The sequence below is a fragment of the Peromyscus eremicus genome, chromosome 10 (genome assembly GCF_949786415.1).
Source record: "Peromyscus eremicus chromosome 10, PerEre_H2_v1, whole genome shotgun sequence".
NCBI classification, from domain to species: Eukaryota; Metazoa; Chordata; class Mammalia; order Rodentia; family Cricetidae; genus Peromyscus; species Peromyscus eremicus.
Genome location: NC_081426.1, coordinates 92,266,116 through 92,285,085, shown reverse-complemented (window position 1 = coordinate 92,285,085; position 18,970 = coordinate 92,266,116). Strand labels below are relative to the sequence as shown.

General features: G+C 42.9%; 1 protein-coding gene across 1 annotated transcript in view; it reads left to right on the top strand.

Annotated features, from left to right (window-relative positions):
- The first annotated feature begins 2,884 nt into the window (after positions 1-2,884).
- Sparcl1 (SPARC like 1) overlaps positions 2,885-18,970 on the top strand; it is a 29,655-nt gene continuing 13,569 nt past the window's right edge. The window contains exons 1-2 of the mRNA XM_059274867.1: positions 2,885-3,263; positions 16,990-17,054. Coding sequence (XP_059130850.1) covers positions 17,001-17,054 — 54 coding nt within the window. The 5' untranslated portion in view covers positions 2,885-3,263; positions 16,990-17,000. The remainder of the gene's footprint in view (positions 3,264-16,989; positions 17,055-18,970) is intronic.

The following is an 18,970-nucleotide window of genomic DNA, read 5'->3' as shown; positions in this document are numbered from 1 at the left end:
ATCAACCTTTCTATGGATTCAACATATGAGACTGTGCTGCGTTGTCCTTTTGTGCTGAGCTTATTTCACAGAACACGACTCCCTCCAGGCTTGTTGATGTTGAATCCATAAAAAGGAATAGATATGGGCCAAAGACCATTTAAGATTCGTGCTACACAAAGCAGCACTAAAAGCCTACGTCACTGTAAGTACCTCACGTTGGAAAGCCTTTCTCACTCTAAGTACCTCCTTCACTTCCAAACCTTCTAGAGCTCTCTGGACCTGATTAACAAAGGCCAAACTGTTTAGTCTGATATCTAGAAAGGTTCTAGTCCTAACCAGCCTTTCTCTTTTATGTTTACTTACTATTTATACGTTGCTTTTGAAGATGAGTTTTAGAAAAACAGCAGTTAATTGCAAGAGCCAATCACACTCAGCAGAATACTGCATAAATCCTGCCGTTCCTTTACTTGCTAATTGCCTTCACATAGAAAGCGTGCAAACTTTCTGTGTCTGGCTTCCAGCTCCATCTGTTAGGTGGGTATTGTTGTAGGTTCATTGTCCTCAGCTGGGAAAGCTGTAAACTGTTTTAGAAAGGACAATGTCATAAACAATAAGAGTTTGGATATCTGCCAGTGAACATTCCCAAAATAAAGCCATACTTTAAAGACATCATGGACTCAAAGCCCTTTTTACTCATTTTTAGTCATTTTTTCTTCTATCTCATTTGTAAGCATTTGTATATGTTACAGTGTTCTGAATTTCTTTCTAGTCACAAAACTGAGTCAAGTTCCTCAAGCTTTGTAAGCTAAATTCACTCTCTTCATACATAAAATTACACTTAAATCACAATTCCAGTTTGCCTTAAACAATCTATCTATAAGGAGCTTCATTTTTTTATCATTTCACCAAAATATGTCAAATTTAGTATTAGAAAAAAATTTTAGTTGGTCAAGAGTTTTTTTTTTTAATGCTTTCCAGCTGAAATTTTCTCTTTATTCTCATTGGATTAATCTTGTTGCCTGTAATCAACCTCATAAAGCCACCTTAAACACACGGGGAATGCTAATTAAAATAAGTTAATATTTGAGGTCTTTGAGAAATTTCTTTAACCAACAGAGTCAAATCCTCAGGAATGCTTTTCTATACAACCCGAATGGTCTCGTCTCTCCCAGGTCCCCGGGGGACACTATTGCAGAAATGGTCCTTCCTCTGAGGAGCTGCTCACACTCCAGGCCTGAGCTGAGGAAAAGCACCCCATTGTCTGAGGCCCCAGGACGTCATAGCCTCAGTCCTTCCGTTAGGAGCAATAACCCTGATCCTGGACACGTGTGCCCCTTCCCAGCTGTGAGGCTCTCTCTCGGGCAAAGTGCCCGGCTTCCTCTGCTCCCAGACTTCCCACTGCAAAACAGAGATAAGTTGTGTTACCTTTCTCCTTCGGTGTTCGGAAAATAAATAAGGCAAATGTTTCTGGGGTCCTTGGAGGGAACTGGCTGAGGCGTGCCTTCTTACGTTGTAGCTGAGAGCCCTGTTTGTTTGCTTTGCTTTGGTTTTTATGAGTCTGCTTTCCTGATGACTTTGTCATACATTCAGAAAACCTAAATTAAATTAAATTACAGCTTCTTGTCTAATGTTCATGAAGAAGAAGGCATAGTATCCAAAGCTAAACACCTGGAGAGCAGAGGGGCATCATTCCCATGTGCAGGGAACTTCACAGTTGCTTACCCAGTTGACTAACACAGGTGTGAAGCTGGGAGAATCCCACTTGACTGGTACAGTTGGAGGCCCTGGAGAAAGCACCCGGCCTTCCCAAGCTTTGCTGTCGTCTGACGGACACCAGAACAGTTAACATTTTTTGAGTGTCTACTATATGGTAGTGTTTATTTGCATTAAGTCGTTTAAACTCGGAACAATTACCTGAGATAGAGCCTATGATCATTTCCACATCTGTAGCCTCCATCTTAGAGATAAGAAAGCCGAAGCTTAGAGACATCATGACCCTGTTCCTGGGTCTACAGTTACGGTGTGAGGAAGCCGAGCGGCAAACCCAAGCTCCCTGATCTGAAAGCCTGTAGATTTAACCACTAATTGCACTGAACTACCTTTCAGATGGGAACATAGTAAAACCTCCAAAGACTTGTCAGAATCAACTGACACAACGCACAGAAAGCTGTTAGCCCAGGGTCTGACGCACAACAAATGTTCAATAAATACAGACATAACTGCTGAAATGATTAGACACATATACATAAAGAACCAGGATGCAGGGTCAGACATACTGGTGTCTTCCTTTAATCCCAGGAGGCAGAGGCAGATGGATCTCTGGGGGTTCCAGATTAACCGGGGCCACGTGGTGGGACCCTGTCTTAATAAAAAGTGTCACAATGCAAAGTCAGAGACAAGCACAGCTACAGTCTACTTCCCAGGAAGACCTCTTCTCGTACACCAAGCTTCACCATCCTGGGCTTACAGAAGGGGATGGCTGGCAAAGAGCGGGCTGTGAACAGCAGCCTCCCTAAATCAGCACACTTGTGCTCTGTAAGCAGCAACCTCAATTTCCAGAGCTGCTTACACAGAGGAGTGTTAAGTAGCTGGGACGGTTGGCTATTAACATTCAGGCTGCATTTATGAGGACAGTTTCCAATCGAGCATATAAAAATGCATGGGCAGCAAGGATCCTCCTCTCCTTTAAGCCCGACTTTCCAATTGCCTCAGGAATAAACAGCAGTGTGGAGTCTCTTTTCAGCGTCTTAAAATCACACCCACCCCTCACCCCAAGGGATCCCAATCATAAGATCTCAGAACTGTTTGAAAAAAAAGAAGGGGAAAAAAAAAAACGCACAGAGAGCCAAGAGCTTACATTCTGGCCAAGTTAGGAGCCTATGAGAACAAGAGCTTAGGGGAGGGCTGTTCGCTCCATACACGCAGCAGAATTCGCTCGCTCCCCTCTGGGTCTGCGCTGCCTGCAAAGCTCAGCAGCACCGAGGGAAGAGATCCAGGAATCTGCAACAGAAACGATGGCAGTCTGAAAGACCCTCTGGTGCCAACCTCCAAATTCTCATCTGTCACTTCAGACCCTGCCTGGCTGACAGGGCAGCAGAATTTCAACTCCAATAAACTTGAATGTGCTTCTAGGCAAAGAAGCCAAGCTAAGGAGGAAGGGGGTTGAAAGAGTTCCTCTTGGGCGGGCGTCTGTCAGACTTTTACTTCCTGTTGTGTGCAAAGAGGGGATTCAACATCAGCTGCAAGCTACCAAGGCCCTGGATCCAGCCACCTCTCGGCAGGTAAATGTTAATGAATTCGCTACATTGGCCAATTGCATGTGTTAAACTGACTTCTATTATCTGAAAGGCCTGGTTAATGATTTTGATTAAAAATTCAGAGCCATTTATTTATTTTAAAAATCCATTTCGAGTAGTTTATAGGGGAAGAAAGAGATTTTACTTTTTGTAGTCATATTTCTTTCCCTCCTACAAAATTAAATATCAAGCACTAATAAACCATAGTTTTAATAATGACCAAACCAGAAGGATAGATTTCAAAATCAAACAATCTGCATGTTTTCCATGTTTAAACTATCTAAAGTTATCCATCATCACCGTGTACCTAACAGCAATGTAGGGTTGGAATGTTCTGGTTTTCTAAGAGTTAGGAACTCTCTCTAATAGTATATTCTGCTTCTGTTATTTTCAACTTATCCCTTCCCTGGTTCCTTTCTCTAACAGTTTAGCGGGTTTTTCTCGCCTCCTGTCACCATTTGTTAAGATGTACACAAGGGGACGAGGAATTTGTCCAATTCCTGATAATGTCTTCTTTAGAAAAACAAAATGCAGAAAGAGAATTAGAAGCTAAGAGCAACCGTGCTATCTCTCAGAAGGTTCTCGTGTCTGGCTCTTCTCAAATGCAGCATTGTCCTGTAAGCCCTGCTTGCTCATTCCTCCAGGCACAGATCACCCTGCAGGAGAAAGCTGTACCCTGCTTTCAGCTGCAGAGCTGTACCGTTGAAAAGGCACCCCAAGAAGTCCCGCTACAGTCTCATTTGCACTGCCTTTTGTCTGCAAAGAGGTTGTTAGCTATGTCACCTTGACATTGTATCTGCCACTCCTCTGGGGCAGGCCCTGACCACACTGAATAGAAATGTGCCCAGTCAAAAAAATAAAGTTATTCTCTCCTTTCTCTTGGATACCAGGCTTTTGTTTTTGAGTCCATGGCTTGCTCAGCTAAATCTTCATGGTTCTGAATGGTTTTCTTTGTTTTTTCTTCAAGACCCCCTTCTAAGAAAATATTTAAATTTTGGATTATCTAGTGAAGTCTAACAAGGTAGGGCAGTCTATTTTATCTGCTTGTCATTCAATCGACTGATGCTTCTTCCCACATCTGGGGAAAGATGTTGTGTGTTGTTGGAAGATCGTGCCCCCTCCCCTTTACTCAAAGAGTTTTTGGACAGCAGTTGAGCAGTTAGAATGTTGGGGCTGCTTCCCTTCCCTCAGCTTCATCTCCAGTAGGCTGTCATGGCCACAGGAAACCGAGAACCAGCAACGGCAGAAAGAGGTGTGCCGTGAAGCATCTGGATGACTCCCAATGCTGTTTGTCTCCATCCCTCCTGACTCTTTCTCTTTCTCAGCTGACTTGAAGCTGTGCATGGACATGTCTGCTTTGTTAAGTTTAGTATGGTGTCCAGAAACATGTATTCTTCCTATCAAAGATGATAGAAACAACTTGTCACAAGGCTTGAGGCATGTTTGACTTCCTTATTATCCTGGAACTGTCGTCAGTGGGTGAAAAGGGACCCCCGTAAATCCAGGAGCCCCTCTTACGGGTTTCCCAGGATGCCTTCTGCCGTGGCTGCACTTGTATTTGTATTACCACCTAGCCACAGCCTGTTTCTTTGTTGTGGACATCAAAGGACCTGCAGAACCCTGGAAGAGACTGGCTGCTTCAAAGACAGCCAATAAAATTAGCATGGGAAAGACACCGGGCTCTGGTTCATACATGCTGATCATGTAACTCTGACTTACATAAGACCACATAGGTGTGGTTTATATGCATACGGTCACACCAAATAGCTCAGGGACCCTGGACAAATGACTTTACCTTTTCATGTCATAGAACCCTTTGTGAGGCTATCAGAATCGTAAAAATGATAGATACTGCTGATGATACTGGTGATGTGAGAATTAAGTGGAAAAGTGTCTACGCCTAGTATATATTAAATAAGCGTAGCAAACATGAAAGTATTAGTCTAGCTCTTTTTCACTGTGTAAACTCTGGAAAGCGATGGACTCTAGGCTTTCCCTTGTCCTTATGCTCTCTGCTCTAACAGTTCCTCAGAATCAAGCTAAAGTCTCCAAAGAGTGGGCAAGCGTGGGCTGCAGAGACTGATGCACCTGAGCTGCAACCCCAACTCTCCCTCACAAGCTGTGTGAGCCTGGCCCATCACTTCGCACCCCCAGGCCTCAGCTAACCATCTCTTAGGCAAATGATTCCTGGAGGTGGGGTTATTGTAAGGGTCAAATGAGATATTTATTAAACACAAGTGCGCATGGCACCAGCTAGAACACGAGACTCACCAGTAGAGTTACCATAGGAAATCTCGTGTCCTAAGCTGTCTATTGTGAAGTTGGAATGAGGTGTCTAGTAGCAAAATTAGAAATGAATGAGGAAATATCTTTGAGTTATCTTTTCTTTATTCAAAGACATGTAAAAGAAACCATTTTCAGGACGCCAGCCCAGGTGCTTGTTACTGAGTCTCCATGCTTTGCGAGTTCGGCTCTAAAATGGCCCGAGTCATCTGGGAGGGGGTGTTTTCCAGCGCCAGCCCTTCTGGAGGCAGAGTGGAGCTATGCCGCTGTGCACCCAGCTCTGTTTGAGGGGTCTCCTTGGACAAGGGGGGAAAGCCCCAACACTTTCCCTTTCAGACCTTTCTTGAAGGCAAGAATAGAGGTTTTGACTTGCTCTGGGGGTGTTTTTTCCTCTCTCTGTTGACATTCAGACAAAAGGGCTTTTTGGGGGGCTGGTTGTTGTGGGGTTTTTTTGTAAACTTCTCCCCTATGTTCTGAGCACTGAGATGTCAGCTGCTCTTTTTGGCTATGTAAAGTAGGAGCTGCCTGTTGTCATAGTGATGAAAGGGGATAGAGAGAGTCCCGAGTCATGACCAGCTCTGTGAAACAGCTCTTGTTGGTCTGAAAATCCTCTGTGGAGATGAAGTGCCCAGTCCTGGCTCATTTCTTGCCTATTATGCAACCAACTTATGTGCAGCCGTAGCTAAATGTTTCCTTTAAAGATTCGGTGAATAGGAGGTATTAAGCAAGCAGCTGAAGCAGAAGCCATCTCCTGTGGGGTGCAAGAAAAAAAAAAGAAAAAAAAAACGGGAAGGGAAGGAGAAATAGAGCACACACACTGCAGTTGTTACTCAGCATCTAACCCATGCTAAAGCTGGTTGCTAGACTCAAAAGCCTTAGCTTCCCCTGTTTTTAAAGGGAGAAACCGATCACTGTAAGATTAACCAAGGTGATGGGTGAAGGCTTAGCAAGGATTAGTTTTGTCATCTTTTTCAAAATGAGGTCTAACGATGGCTGAGGCAGCCCTTTTGAACTTGGAGTCTCCCAGAGAGTAAACTGTAATAATAGCCTCAGAAAAATCATTGCTAAATTGTGGACCAGGGAATTTGTAAAGAAAAAAGAAAGTGAATAATTATCGGTTTAGGAAAAAGAAAGGAAATAGTTACCAGTTTAAGAGTTGGTTGATATTTGATATTTACATATTTATTACATTTTGAAGAATATAAGTCTTTTCTTGTCTTAGTACTAAAACAAATGGGATAAGCCATTACACGACAGCTTTCATAACATCTCAGGTTATTTAGACAATTACTTAAATAATGCTATTTTTAACTGATGCCCCCAAACGACTGAAGCACGCAGTGTTCCTTACCCTGTGAAATGCCAGGGGGGAGCACAGAGCAGAACTGGAGCAGGGCTGTGCTCCTCAGGGTCTGTGTGTAGTGACACGGTCATTAATCAACCTATCACAGGAACGGACTTTGCAAGCATAAGGTGACTTTGAGGGCAAAGCCATCTTCATTTTTCTAATGGTTTTAGCCAGTCCAAATGTGCAATGGGCAAGGCAGGACAATGTATACTTAAGGTTTCTAACCTATTATTTCACGTACAAATTTTAAGTATCATTTCATTTTCATCATTTTATGTCTTTTGTTATCTCACATCTCCTGACTTCTGTGGAGAGTCTTCATATGTGTCTTTCACATCCGTGTCTGTGTGGACTGGCTCCACTCTATCACTGACGGACAGTACGCATGCTCAGCCTTCTGCAGACCGTGATTCACCTTTCAAAACCTGCTGACGCTGGAAATGCAGCTCCCCCGCACAAGCTCTCTCTCCCCCTGTGGCGATGCAGTTCACATTTTAATTACTTACTGTTTGCCTCTTCCAGTGCTCTTTAAAGGTTTATGTAAAACCACTCAGATCTGTAAGTGAGGCTCTAGGATTGTGTGACTTCAACACTTGCGATAGTGAAGTCATGCCTTAAGAATAGTGATTCAATCTGCTTTGTTTCTTTTCTCTCCCATTTTGTCAAGATCAGCTTCCTAGGAGTGAAAACAGGCACTGCTGGAGGCCACGTCAGATTGATTCCCTCAATAGTACTGTTTTGCTCAAAGTGAAGTCATTCAGACCATGCACTCTAACAAGAGAGACTGCAGAGGCACCGAATTTACAATGAATCCACCTTTTTATACACCATGATTTTTGAGGGTGAAAAGAATTCACCCTGTTTCTGAACACATAGTGTACGCAATTGTATGCTGAGATGTATGTTGCATGGTTAAAGCATGTTTGTTCTAAGAGCTTGACCTCTACTCAAGGTCAAAAGCGGCTTCTCCCTGCTCCCATCCTCTCCTCCTCCCCCATCTAAAGGCTAAAAATAGAGGTTATGTGTGGCAGGGTTGTGGGGAGGGGTGATAAATGTGAGCAGGAAGGATCACAGCCTATGTGACAATGTGATGGGCAAGCAGTCAACTCATCTGAGAAAGAAGTGAGAAGGAGATTTGAATCTCTAATTCCCCATGAAGCATTTCAGCACTAAATCTGGAGACTCTGCTTGATTCAGGTTGCCTGTCAACAGTTCGGAGGATTTCTGGTTAGATTCAAAGCCCCAGTGGACACGAGCCTCGTCTACCTCAAAGGAAGATCCACATGATAGTAGTTCGGTTAGGAAAGATATGGGTGTCTGCGGTCTAGGAAAGTCTGAGACTATCACACTCCCAGGACAGGCACACCTTGATGTCACATAGTGACTCAGCAGAAAACTCAAAATAGAAGAGCTCTGTTTGCATCCTTCAGATGACTTTAATGCCAAGCTGTAGACCTCTCCCTGGAGACTCATTAATACTTTAAAAGCCCCAAAGCATCAGTGTTAACTCAAGATCAGGTAGCAGCATGCATTTGGCAGGTGAAATATGACTAAAGGATTTGCTCTCAGATAGCCAAGCCTGTGACTCTCACGAAAGACTAGGAGAGCACTATTTGAGTCTGACTATGAAGTGCCTACAATAGTTATTTTGTATGCTACCTTCTGAGAGAGGAAATTTTCCATAGCTACAACAACTACTAAAAATAGTGGCCGACAGGCTTCCTCTAATACAAAGAACCTCCATAGAGGATACCTGGCCTTATTTGGAAGTGTAGATGTCCATGTTCCAGGGAAGAAAACGTTAGCAAGAAGGAGAAAAGGAGAACACAGAGGGACTTGTCAAGGCAGGAGTCTCCCTCTTTTAGGGTCTCTGGGAAATCCTTCTTAGGTACCTTAACTTGAAACAAAGATGAACAGATCAAATGGTTGTCAGCCTTCAAGACCAGCCCCTGAAGCCAGTCTCCTCGGTTAGGAAGGAATAGGGCTTAGCTGCTTGATGTCTCAAGGCAAAAGGAAGTCAATTCAGGAAGGAGGTAAAACTACCAGCACTTATGTGATCAGTAGAAAAGAGGAATCTTTCAGAGGTGTGGGTGACTGTATGGTACCCTGGCTTTTAAAGTTTAGAAGAAAGTGGAGGACAATAAGGTAAGGGTGCTGGCAGGGGACACAAGGGATATGCGAAGCAGGTTTAAGTGGTGAGGCAGTCTAAAACTTAAGAAATAAAATTTAACTTCATTTAAATTTATATATGTTCTAAATTAATGCGATGATTTAATTAATGTTCTAAAAACTATCCGAACTAGAAAGAAATCAATATAAAAGTCTACCCTGCCCTACCCTTACTATAAATCTCTACAAAACGTTACAGTAACTGAAATGGAAGCAATGGTAACCAAAAAAGAACACACAATGAATTCATTATTTAATTTAAGTAGAGAGTGATGTTCTAGTGTGTGCCAAATTTTAGACACCTCATTCTCTAAGACACGGACACTTCTGAACAAAGAGATAGAGATGAATCAAATGGGTTTCATTAACAGAAATGTCCCATTTTCCTACCAAATGCAATGAACAAGGGCTATGTAGCTGTTGGAGGCCCAGCATTCTATCTTTAGTCAGAAGGACCCTCCTCATGTTCTCATAGGCCAAAGCTAGAATTGCTCCCTCAGAGACCAAGAGTGGCTGACACATGCATAGACACTCCACTGTGTCCTGTAGCCCCGTGTCTCCAGGCTCGTCTGGACTCTTTTTACAGCTGAAGACTAGGACATTCCAGCTCTATGGCTTGCTTTTCCAAGCATGGGGCTTGAGGAGCTGCTGAGAAATCTAATTAGTCCTTCCTTTCATGGTGAAATCCAATTACAACCTCTCCCATGGTGAAAGCCAATCCTTTTAACACAAAAAGAAGCCAAACAGAGAGAGAATGTCTGTGCTCTTCTCTGGGAGGATACTGTGCAGTCAGTCTGCACGGACCTTGCAGGATAATCATCATAACCTATCCATATCCCTTTGCCCCTGAAAAGGAAAAGAATTTTATATGTGATACCAGGAACTTGAGGGAATTTTCAAAAGACCTATTAGCTATGACAAAGCAAATTTTGAGCCAGCATCTAGTCCCTTCACACATTTTTTTTTTTCAATCAGCAAGACGACTTTCCAGAACTGAAGAGATGCTCAGCAGCTAAGAGCACTTGCTGCTTTTCCAGCAACCCTGAGTTCAGCTCCTAACACTCACAACCAACTGTAATGCCACCTCCAGGGTATCCAATACTCTCTTCTGGCCTCAACTGGCACTTACAGACAAACAGAAATACACCTAAATAAAAATAAATAAATTGGACTATTTTTAAAAGATAACTTTCCCTGTTGAACTTGGAATAAATAGAATAAGCTATTTAGGCCAATATCTGTTTCTGACATTCTTAACGCTATAAGCCACAGTTCCAGCCCATCTGCTCACTAGCAGACAGTGTGAAAGAGCAGGGTTGTCTGGAGAAGGGTCTCCCTGACTTCCTAAAGCCCAGCTGAAATAAGTGGAGACAAGCTTATTTATAGAAATGTGTATTTTATACTCACGTCGGTGGCACATATGCTAGAAATGTATATTTTGTAAGTACTGGACATAAATATTTATAAGATGGCTAAAGTAATGACATTGTACAATCCATTCAAATCTCTGTCACCACAACCTAATCATTGGAATGGGTCTAGTATCCAGATTTGTAACTTACAATGAAAAGAGTAGGCAAATTTTTGGAACAAGCCTCCAGCCCACTGCTGGGTTTTAAGCAAAGACAAATAGAATGCAGGATGAGAAGTGGTTGCTTTTCATAATAACATAAACTTTACCCTGAATGCTGACAGAATCTGCTCTACACACACACACACACACACACACACACACACACACACACACACACCATAGCTCTAAAATCAAAGCTGTATTTCTGTCTTGATCCAGCTTCAGCTGCCAACCTACTGATGTGATATGATGGCAATTCACTGGGAGGTGACCCAAGATTCAGGAGGGGGGGGATCACAAGAATTTACTTTATTTATGGCAGTGGAAGGCCTGTAATTGGTTTCATACCACCACACTGGCCAAATAGTCATGCTATGCTCTCACACTGGAGCTATTGGTAATTCTGGAGCAAGCCGTGGTTCAGTGCATGCCACCAACCTTTTATTGGCCACCAAACAACATTGAGTTAACTCTCTTGAATCAATGCAACATTCTGTTGCATTCAGAAGGAACAAAACCCCAAGTGTCTTCCATTCTTTGCCTTCCTGCCCCCAGCTCTAGCACACATCGATGTGTTTGAAGACCTTACACTGGAGTGCAGCTTAATCTCTCTGTAAAAACTTCCCAACAATTTCCTAAAACCTGGAGAGAACAAAACACTAGGAACTTGTTTAAAGCAAAGCAAACTTTAGTTTAGACCTCAGTGCCACCAGCCATCTTTACTCAGTAGCTCAGTCGTGGGAGGGTTCATCGATGCCTACTGTGGTCTGAAGAAACGTGGAGTGATTGATTTTTCTCTAAGTGTGTTGTTACCATTTGAGGTTTTTTCTGGGCAAGAATGTATATCCAGGGCCTGAAATCCAGATGTTGTCGGGTTTTGTCTCCACAAGGGACTCAGAGAACCAGCCTATGCTTACACTGTATTTGGTTCTTTGTCATTGGTTTTTTTCTCAAACCCTATGCATTTCAAGAATGACTGTAGTAAGGTCTGAGAGTGGGTCATGTTGGAGATGTCTAATTTACCCCACTGCTTCCAGCATCTTGAGAACAAGGCTCAGGGGTCCAGGAATTCATAGTCTAGTCCTTGAAGGTGGGGGGTGCATTTTTTGTGTTATGAAGCCAGAAATAAGTGTTATCCAAAAAAAAAAAAATTCCCATGTCCACTATTATTCATCCAAAATGCAAATTATATTTGCATTCAGCTAATTAAACTGCTCCTGATTAGAGAAAATTGTACCAGTCCTAGGACTAAGCCTTGTGTGAAAGGGGGCTGGAGTGAAAGAAAAATAGGACAATACAAACTGAAATTGAATGAGCTAAGTAGCATCAAGAAGGCCTAAGACGTGGTGACCCTTGCTATACGACGAGATCTGAAGATACGGAAACCCATGACTCCTGCATTTTTACTCAAAGTTGTTAACAATCAAAAACACAGAAAGGAAATGATAGTTCCCAGCAAGAAACTCAAATCTGAGAACTTGGGGAGACTATCATTAGAAGTTATTTACCAACGTGTGTGCAGCCTGTGACGACGCTACAGGGTGTTTAGGAACAGGGTCATAAAAACTAAGTTTGTTTAAAAAAAAAAAAAAAAAAAAAAAAAGTTCTCTGAATCCCGAGTTTAAAATGTCGTGTGAGACGGCCATCATGCAGGGCTATGACACTCAAGAAGGAGCGCAGCGACCTGAAGGGAGCTGAAAACCACAGGCCCTTGCCTTGTCCACCTCTGACTCCTCCTTTCGGGGCTGCCTGTTGGCTGAACCCAACAGAAACTGGGTAAGAAAGCCGTTGCTCCCACCCCTGGGGGCTCCACATGGCTGAAAATGGGGAAGAAGGGAATGGGTGTGGGGACACAAATGGACAAAGACTGTCAGATACGTGGGGAACATCTCTTCCCAGAGTGGGAAGGACGCAGTGAGCAGCCACAGTCCAGCTGTGAGCCAGCTGTGAACCAGCTGTGCTTTTCCTTCTCTGGAGGGACCCCTCCCAGGGCTCTCTCAAAAGGCAAAAGTGAACCTCAGCTGCTCCCCTTTTCCCAAGGACCGCCTCTCACCAGCTCCAACCATGAAGCTCCTTAGGATTAGCTGCATCTGCAGCTATGAGTGATGAGCTATGTTACATCACTGGGCAAGCAATGCAGTCCTCAGAAAAACTGTTGGCCCTGACAAGGCTACATGAGAGGCTTCCCCCATGTGCTAAGTCCTGGAGGGACTCCTTGGAATGAGTGTTCTCATCCGTAGCTTACACAAGAGCCAAAACCTCCTCAAAGCACACCACTATTCCCCGGAGGGGCCCACTACCATGAGAATCAGGCTACTTGGAACGGCATTTAGGTATTATTTGCTGTTTTTCTTAATCCTGAAAGAGAACTCTCTCAGTGAATAATTCTTGGTCCATTCACACAGTTGAAGAAAACACTTGAAATCCTTCTCAGCTAGAACTGAACAACTGACTTCGTAACGAAAGGGACAATGTCCACCGAAGCCAGCAGCTTTACTGTGTACTCACAGAATTTAGCCAATAAGAGAAAGTCAAAGAAAAGCAGTCGGATGAGAACGCCAGAACAGGCATTCAAGGGAGAAAAGCTCGGTGGTGGTGGCGGTGGTGTAGGGAGGAAGTAAAGGGAAAAACAGGACAGGATATCTGATCATGGCAGGAGCCAGCCCTCAGGCAGAAACGCCCATGTTTCTAGTGATATGGAGCATTTTACCTGTATTATTAAGCCCCCATAGTATCACAAGTGTGAGGGGCCTTCAGAGGAGGCATGCTGAGAAGCAGATGTGAGATTCATGAAGCCAAGAGCTTGTGCAATGTATGGAGCCTTCTTTAGTAACATAAAGGAGTCACCACGATCAGGCTCTGAACCTCACGTGGCTCCTGTGCAAATGAGGCTCTGAAATTCGAGCTTCTTAGTTTTGTAATCTGCCCTCAGCTATCTAGCTAGCTAGATGTACATAGATAGATAGATAGATAGATAGATAGATAGATAGATAGATAGATAGATATAGATGATGGATACATAGATACATACATAGATACAGAGATACAGAGATGATGGATAGATAGATTGATGGATGGATGAATAGATAGATAGATGATAGATACATAGGTAATGATAGATAGATAGATAGATAGATAGATAGATAGATAGATAGATAGACAGACAGATGATGGATACATAGATACAGAGATACAGAGATGATGGATAGATAGATTGACGGATGGATGAATAGATAGATAGATGATAGATATATAGGTAATGATAGATACATAGATAGATAGATAGATAGATAGATAGATAGATAGATAGATAGATAATTTCAGATATGTATAGCTCAAAGAATATGCAAAGCTGTTGCTGAGCAGTAAATAATGTAAAAATGAAGAAACCTCACATTCACAGAGAAAGGGAAAATAGGACAGATGCCATAACTGGAATTGAGAAAGGGTAAATATGACCAAAATTACTTCCCTAATTACACTATGAGGTAGGGCAAGATGGAGCATTCTAAAGGCAAATTCTTGAGGGAAAAACCACCGAGAACTGCTTTGTGACTGTGCCCCGTGGAGGATGGGAATGAGACACGTGGAGATTAGTCTGTGGTATAAGATGAGGGGCCCTGAGAGGGATGATGAAGCCATGTGCAAAGGTGCTCACTGTCGTCTTACCCTGAAAAGCCTGTGGGATCCTCTAAACACAATTAAAGTAATCCTTCAATAACAGGCCCTAGAAGAGAGGGACTGTCCTCATCTGAGGGGGAGAGGGAGCGTTGAGAGTGTCCCCGGAAGCACCCGTTGGGATGACTGGAACGGCAACAGCGGCGAAACTGCCCATTTGCACAGAGGGCTGCTGGGGAAGTTCTCCCTGGTGGGCAGTGCTGAGGAATGGAGGTGAGGTCACAGGTGGAGGACCTCAGGGGCACTCAGGGAAAGTGCTTACCACACTACCTGGTGTTAAAGTCGGTGAAAAGGAGGTACATTTTCAACAAAATTATACTTTGGGCAACACAATGAATACTAAGAGACTCAACTTCCATTTCAGTCATCTATTGCTGAATACCAATATATTGACCCAAAACAGAAGCCCGTATGTAACGTGGAAAGATTTTGTGGGTCAAGGATCTAGTCTCATCAGGAGTACTGACCTGATGAAAGAGTGTCACCCACACATGAGTGTGCTTTGTCAAGGACACGTGGGAAGCTGAGATCCTTAGGACTGGTAAACGGTGTCTTCGATGGCATAACAGCCTAGGACACGTGGCTTGAGGCTCCTGAAACTAATGTTCTGAGAGAAATGCATTAAAATTCTGTGACCTGGATCCAGAAGTCTGGAACGTCACTTCTACCTTACTCACGCGCTGAAGCAAGTCACTGAGGACAGCCCAAATTCGAGGAAAGAAATAAAGCTACGTTCAGTGAGAAGAGCAGCAAAGACCTCACAGCCTGCGGAGAGAAGTCTAAGACATGGTCTCCAGACAGCTCAACAGCGTCACTTGGAATACAGCTGGTGTCTGTGGAGCTTTGGTTCCTGGTAGGATATTTCCTTCTGCTGCCAAATGTTTCATCTGGATGTTTGTCTTAATGGCTCAGACTGTCTGGCCAATAGGAGAATTCTAGACATTTTGGGTTCTAAATGCTGGTTTCCTCAGAAAGGCCTTACGCATAGCATGATTCTAGCCGGCATCATTGAAAGTTTCAGCTGAAGTCCTCCATCTGGTAAGAGCCATCCTGTTCCTAACAGAAGGAAAAGGTTTCTTTTCCTCCTTTCCCACCCCTCATCTCAGCCTCTTGAGCTGGAGAGCACTAAGTGACAAGGTGATTCCAAATCTGTGCATTACTAACAACCAGAATTATTAATCCATTTTCTGCCTTGGAGTGCTTCAAGAAATTGATAGTTTCTTCATTGTCACAGGTGTTGGGAGTCCCCAATAGCTAGGTGCTCCCATTTGAGTCTCATGGGAAAACTATCCCTTCCCTGTTTTATAAATCAAGAAACAACTTGACCAAGGTCTCTGGGCTGTCGGAAGGCGGTTCCGGTCTGGAGCTCAGATTCCACTTCCCTACCAACGGTTCTTTCAAACCGTGCTGCTTTGAGCAAGCTTGTAGATTTGGAGAAGAACTTTATCATCTCCCGTGAGCGCGCAAAACTGAGTCATCAAGTATAATTCCACATATGTGAAATTTTGTCTCTCTCAGCATCTTTCACCTAGTTTCAACTGGTCTTTCTGAAAACAAAGTCTGCGTTTGTAGAAACAGCACACCAAGTCTGACTGTCTCAAAATAAATGATGTTTTGCTTATCCCAGAATAAATGGTATTCACCATACTGAGCAAGGACATCATGGTTTTCATTTTCAAAGTACATTCATTGCAAGCATCAGCAAATGAAGCCCCGAGTCTTCAGTATGGCACTCGTTTTCACAGCATCTCTCACTTCCTAGTACAGCCCTCCACTTCATACAAATCAGCACATTCAAATAAGAACCTACAGACCATGACGTTGTTCCCATCAATGTGGGACAAATACAGTGACCTTGACGCGGCAGCATGCCCAGTGACCTATCTAAAGGACAGAGAACACACTAGAACCATCTCCTGCCCTTTAATATGGGACAAGCAAGTATTTACCAATGGCTTACTAGCAGTATGTCATGTCAGGCAGTTTTTACATCGTATTAAACATAAAATTTTGAAATAAAGAAAAAGGAAAACGCATTTTTCAATGATTCTTTACAATTAGCACTCACTGGGGGAATAAAATATTTTTGGACTATCATCAATCATAGATATATCTTCCGAATTCCCTCTAAATTTACTGTTTATTTACTTGAAATTTGTGTTATTTTTGCTCTTAATTCCAGATATGAAACATTTTTATTTAAATTTTTATCCTTTGGGAATTTCACATATGAGTACTATATTTACATCATGTCCACCTCTTCCTCTTCTGTTTCCCCTTCCCCTGGTAAAATATTTATTTTTGATATTTGAGTCAAAATGTATTTTGGAGAGAAGAGCCTCTGGGGGTTGTGAAATGTATAGGGTTACTTTTGGTTTCATGATAAAACACTACAGTTGGAGCGGAGCTGGAGGTCCCCGGCAGCTTGTGTCTTTTCTCATTGTAAATGGAAACAAATGAAGGATCTGTTTTTATAGGAATAAGACAAGGTAAGGACTGAAATAAGTCTGTCCATTCAGATGTGAGAGATTGGTAAAATGATAGTCACTTCTAGAGTGGGTAATAGCCAACTAGCATTTGTGAAATTACGTGGTAAATTACGTGGTAATCTTCCTGAAGGAAGTCCCCATGATCACTGACACTGTCTCCTTGATTCACAGGTCCAGACAAAATGGTAGCTGCTCTTTTCTTCCTGTACCTCTTGGGGACTGCAGCTGCAATCCCGGTAAATTCTTTATTATGTCTCTTCTGTGTTACATCTCTCCCTCTTGACTCTGTATTTAGAAGAAAATGTTCTTGACCTGAGGTGTTGAAGCAGGAAGACCCACGTCAAGTTCCAGCTGAGCCTTAAAAAAACCCAAACAAAGACACTCCCACCAAAAATAATTCTTCTAGAATGGCTTTGGATCTTTTTAAATTCCAATTACATTCCTTATTGTCCAAGAAATAAATGAATAAGTAAAAGGAAGAAAACCAATATAATATGCTTTAAATATATTTTTTCCAAACAATAAGGTCAAATAAGTATGTAGCAGAAAATGTTGACTATCATCTTATTAGACAGAGTGTACCCAAAGAAATGGCCATGGAGAAATAAATTAGCTTATAGATCTGTGAAAAAATAAAGAATTTAACATGTACTGCATAACCATTCTCCTCCATTATTTTCTTCAAGACCAAATGCATGCTATCTGATTTCTCAGATTGAGACTCTCTCCAAATACTCCAAAAAAATAAAAACAGGAATCAGTGTAGTAGGACCATAAATGGCTATGGTAATCAATGGCTGCTACCTCATCTCTAGGCTGTCCAAGAAAGTATGCTCCAAGTCGGCTTGACAAGGGCTTCCTCTACTTCATAGTCAGGCACGCTCACCCCACCACTGTGAGCATATTCCTGGAGGCCATGTCAGCAGCCTCAGCACCATCAGAAGATTTCCTTTTAAAATAGATCCACGGCCTTGTGATCACTTCCGATGTTCCACAGATGACCTGTGTCATCTTCCATTAAACCATTGTTCCAACTGCTTTTCTTCACTCAATGGAAAAACCAACCTCCTTTAAATAGACCACATTGCCCCCTCTACTCCAGCCCAAGATTCTGTGATTCGTTTTAGGTGAAGGGGGAGCTAGTTCCAGACAGCTTTATCGGCAAAAACAAACTCTATGCCACCCCGATCCAGCAGTTCATGGAAAGAATTTATGACAAACACTAAGAATCACACTGTAAATTAACTCATGTGGAGTAGTGCAGTTGACGTTACACATTGTGTTCTGAAATTAGAAAAGTGGGACAAATTAGCATAGAACTGAGTTCCCACAAAATCATTGCTTTTTCCTGAAAATACGTTTTCTCTTTGGAATGGTCATGGTTTCAGCTTTGTAAACAGACATCATCCAGAGTCTTTGAACCAAATGTCTGGTGACACTCCCACATAGAGACATAAGCCAGATGTTTCCTTTCTAAGGCAAGTTATTATAAGCAGACCCAGCCAGATGCTGAAAAACTAAGTATCTTCTCAAAGGACTGGCCACTGTAAAATCCTGCAGCATTTCCCAAGGATTTTAGCAGCTAATAGTTTCTATGTGGCCAAGAGATTCCAAGCAGACTCTCAAGACAGCACGAGAAGTAAACATAGATAGACATGGGCATGATGACAAGATAGATTTCAATCACCAGATACTTCTGAAGGGAAGTGAGCTGCCATACGTACCAGTGTGCACTCCTTGGAGGTAGGAGGAGCAAGAAGGCAGAGGAGAGAGATGGGGAAGGAGAGCAGGCATTCAGCAACAAGCCCAACAGCCCCCTCCAGCGCCTCTCCATGGTGCCCTGTGGAAGAAGGGACTTACCAAAGCAGGCTCCATTTCTCCTTTTCCTCTTCCCTTCAGCTTTTTTCAAATTATTTTCAGTGTTAATCCTCTTAGTGAGAAGGAGGAGAGATGCACAAGAGCAAATAGAACATAACAGATCCCATAGCCACCTGGCTTACTTTACGGACACTGTCAGCACTACGGGACCTGGGTGAGAAGACACTGTCCAGTCAGAGCCTGGCTCTACTCTTACAGCCACTGCATACCCACAGGATCTCCATCTGTGATCATGGCAAACCCCTGCTTCAGATGCTGATAGTTCATGGGTTAT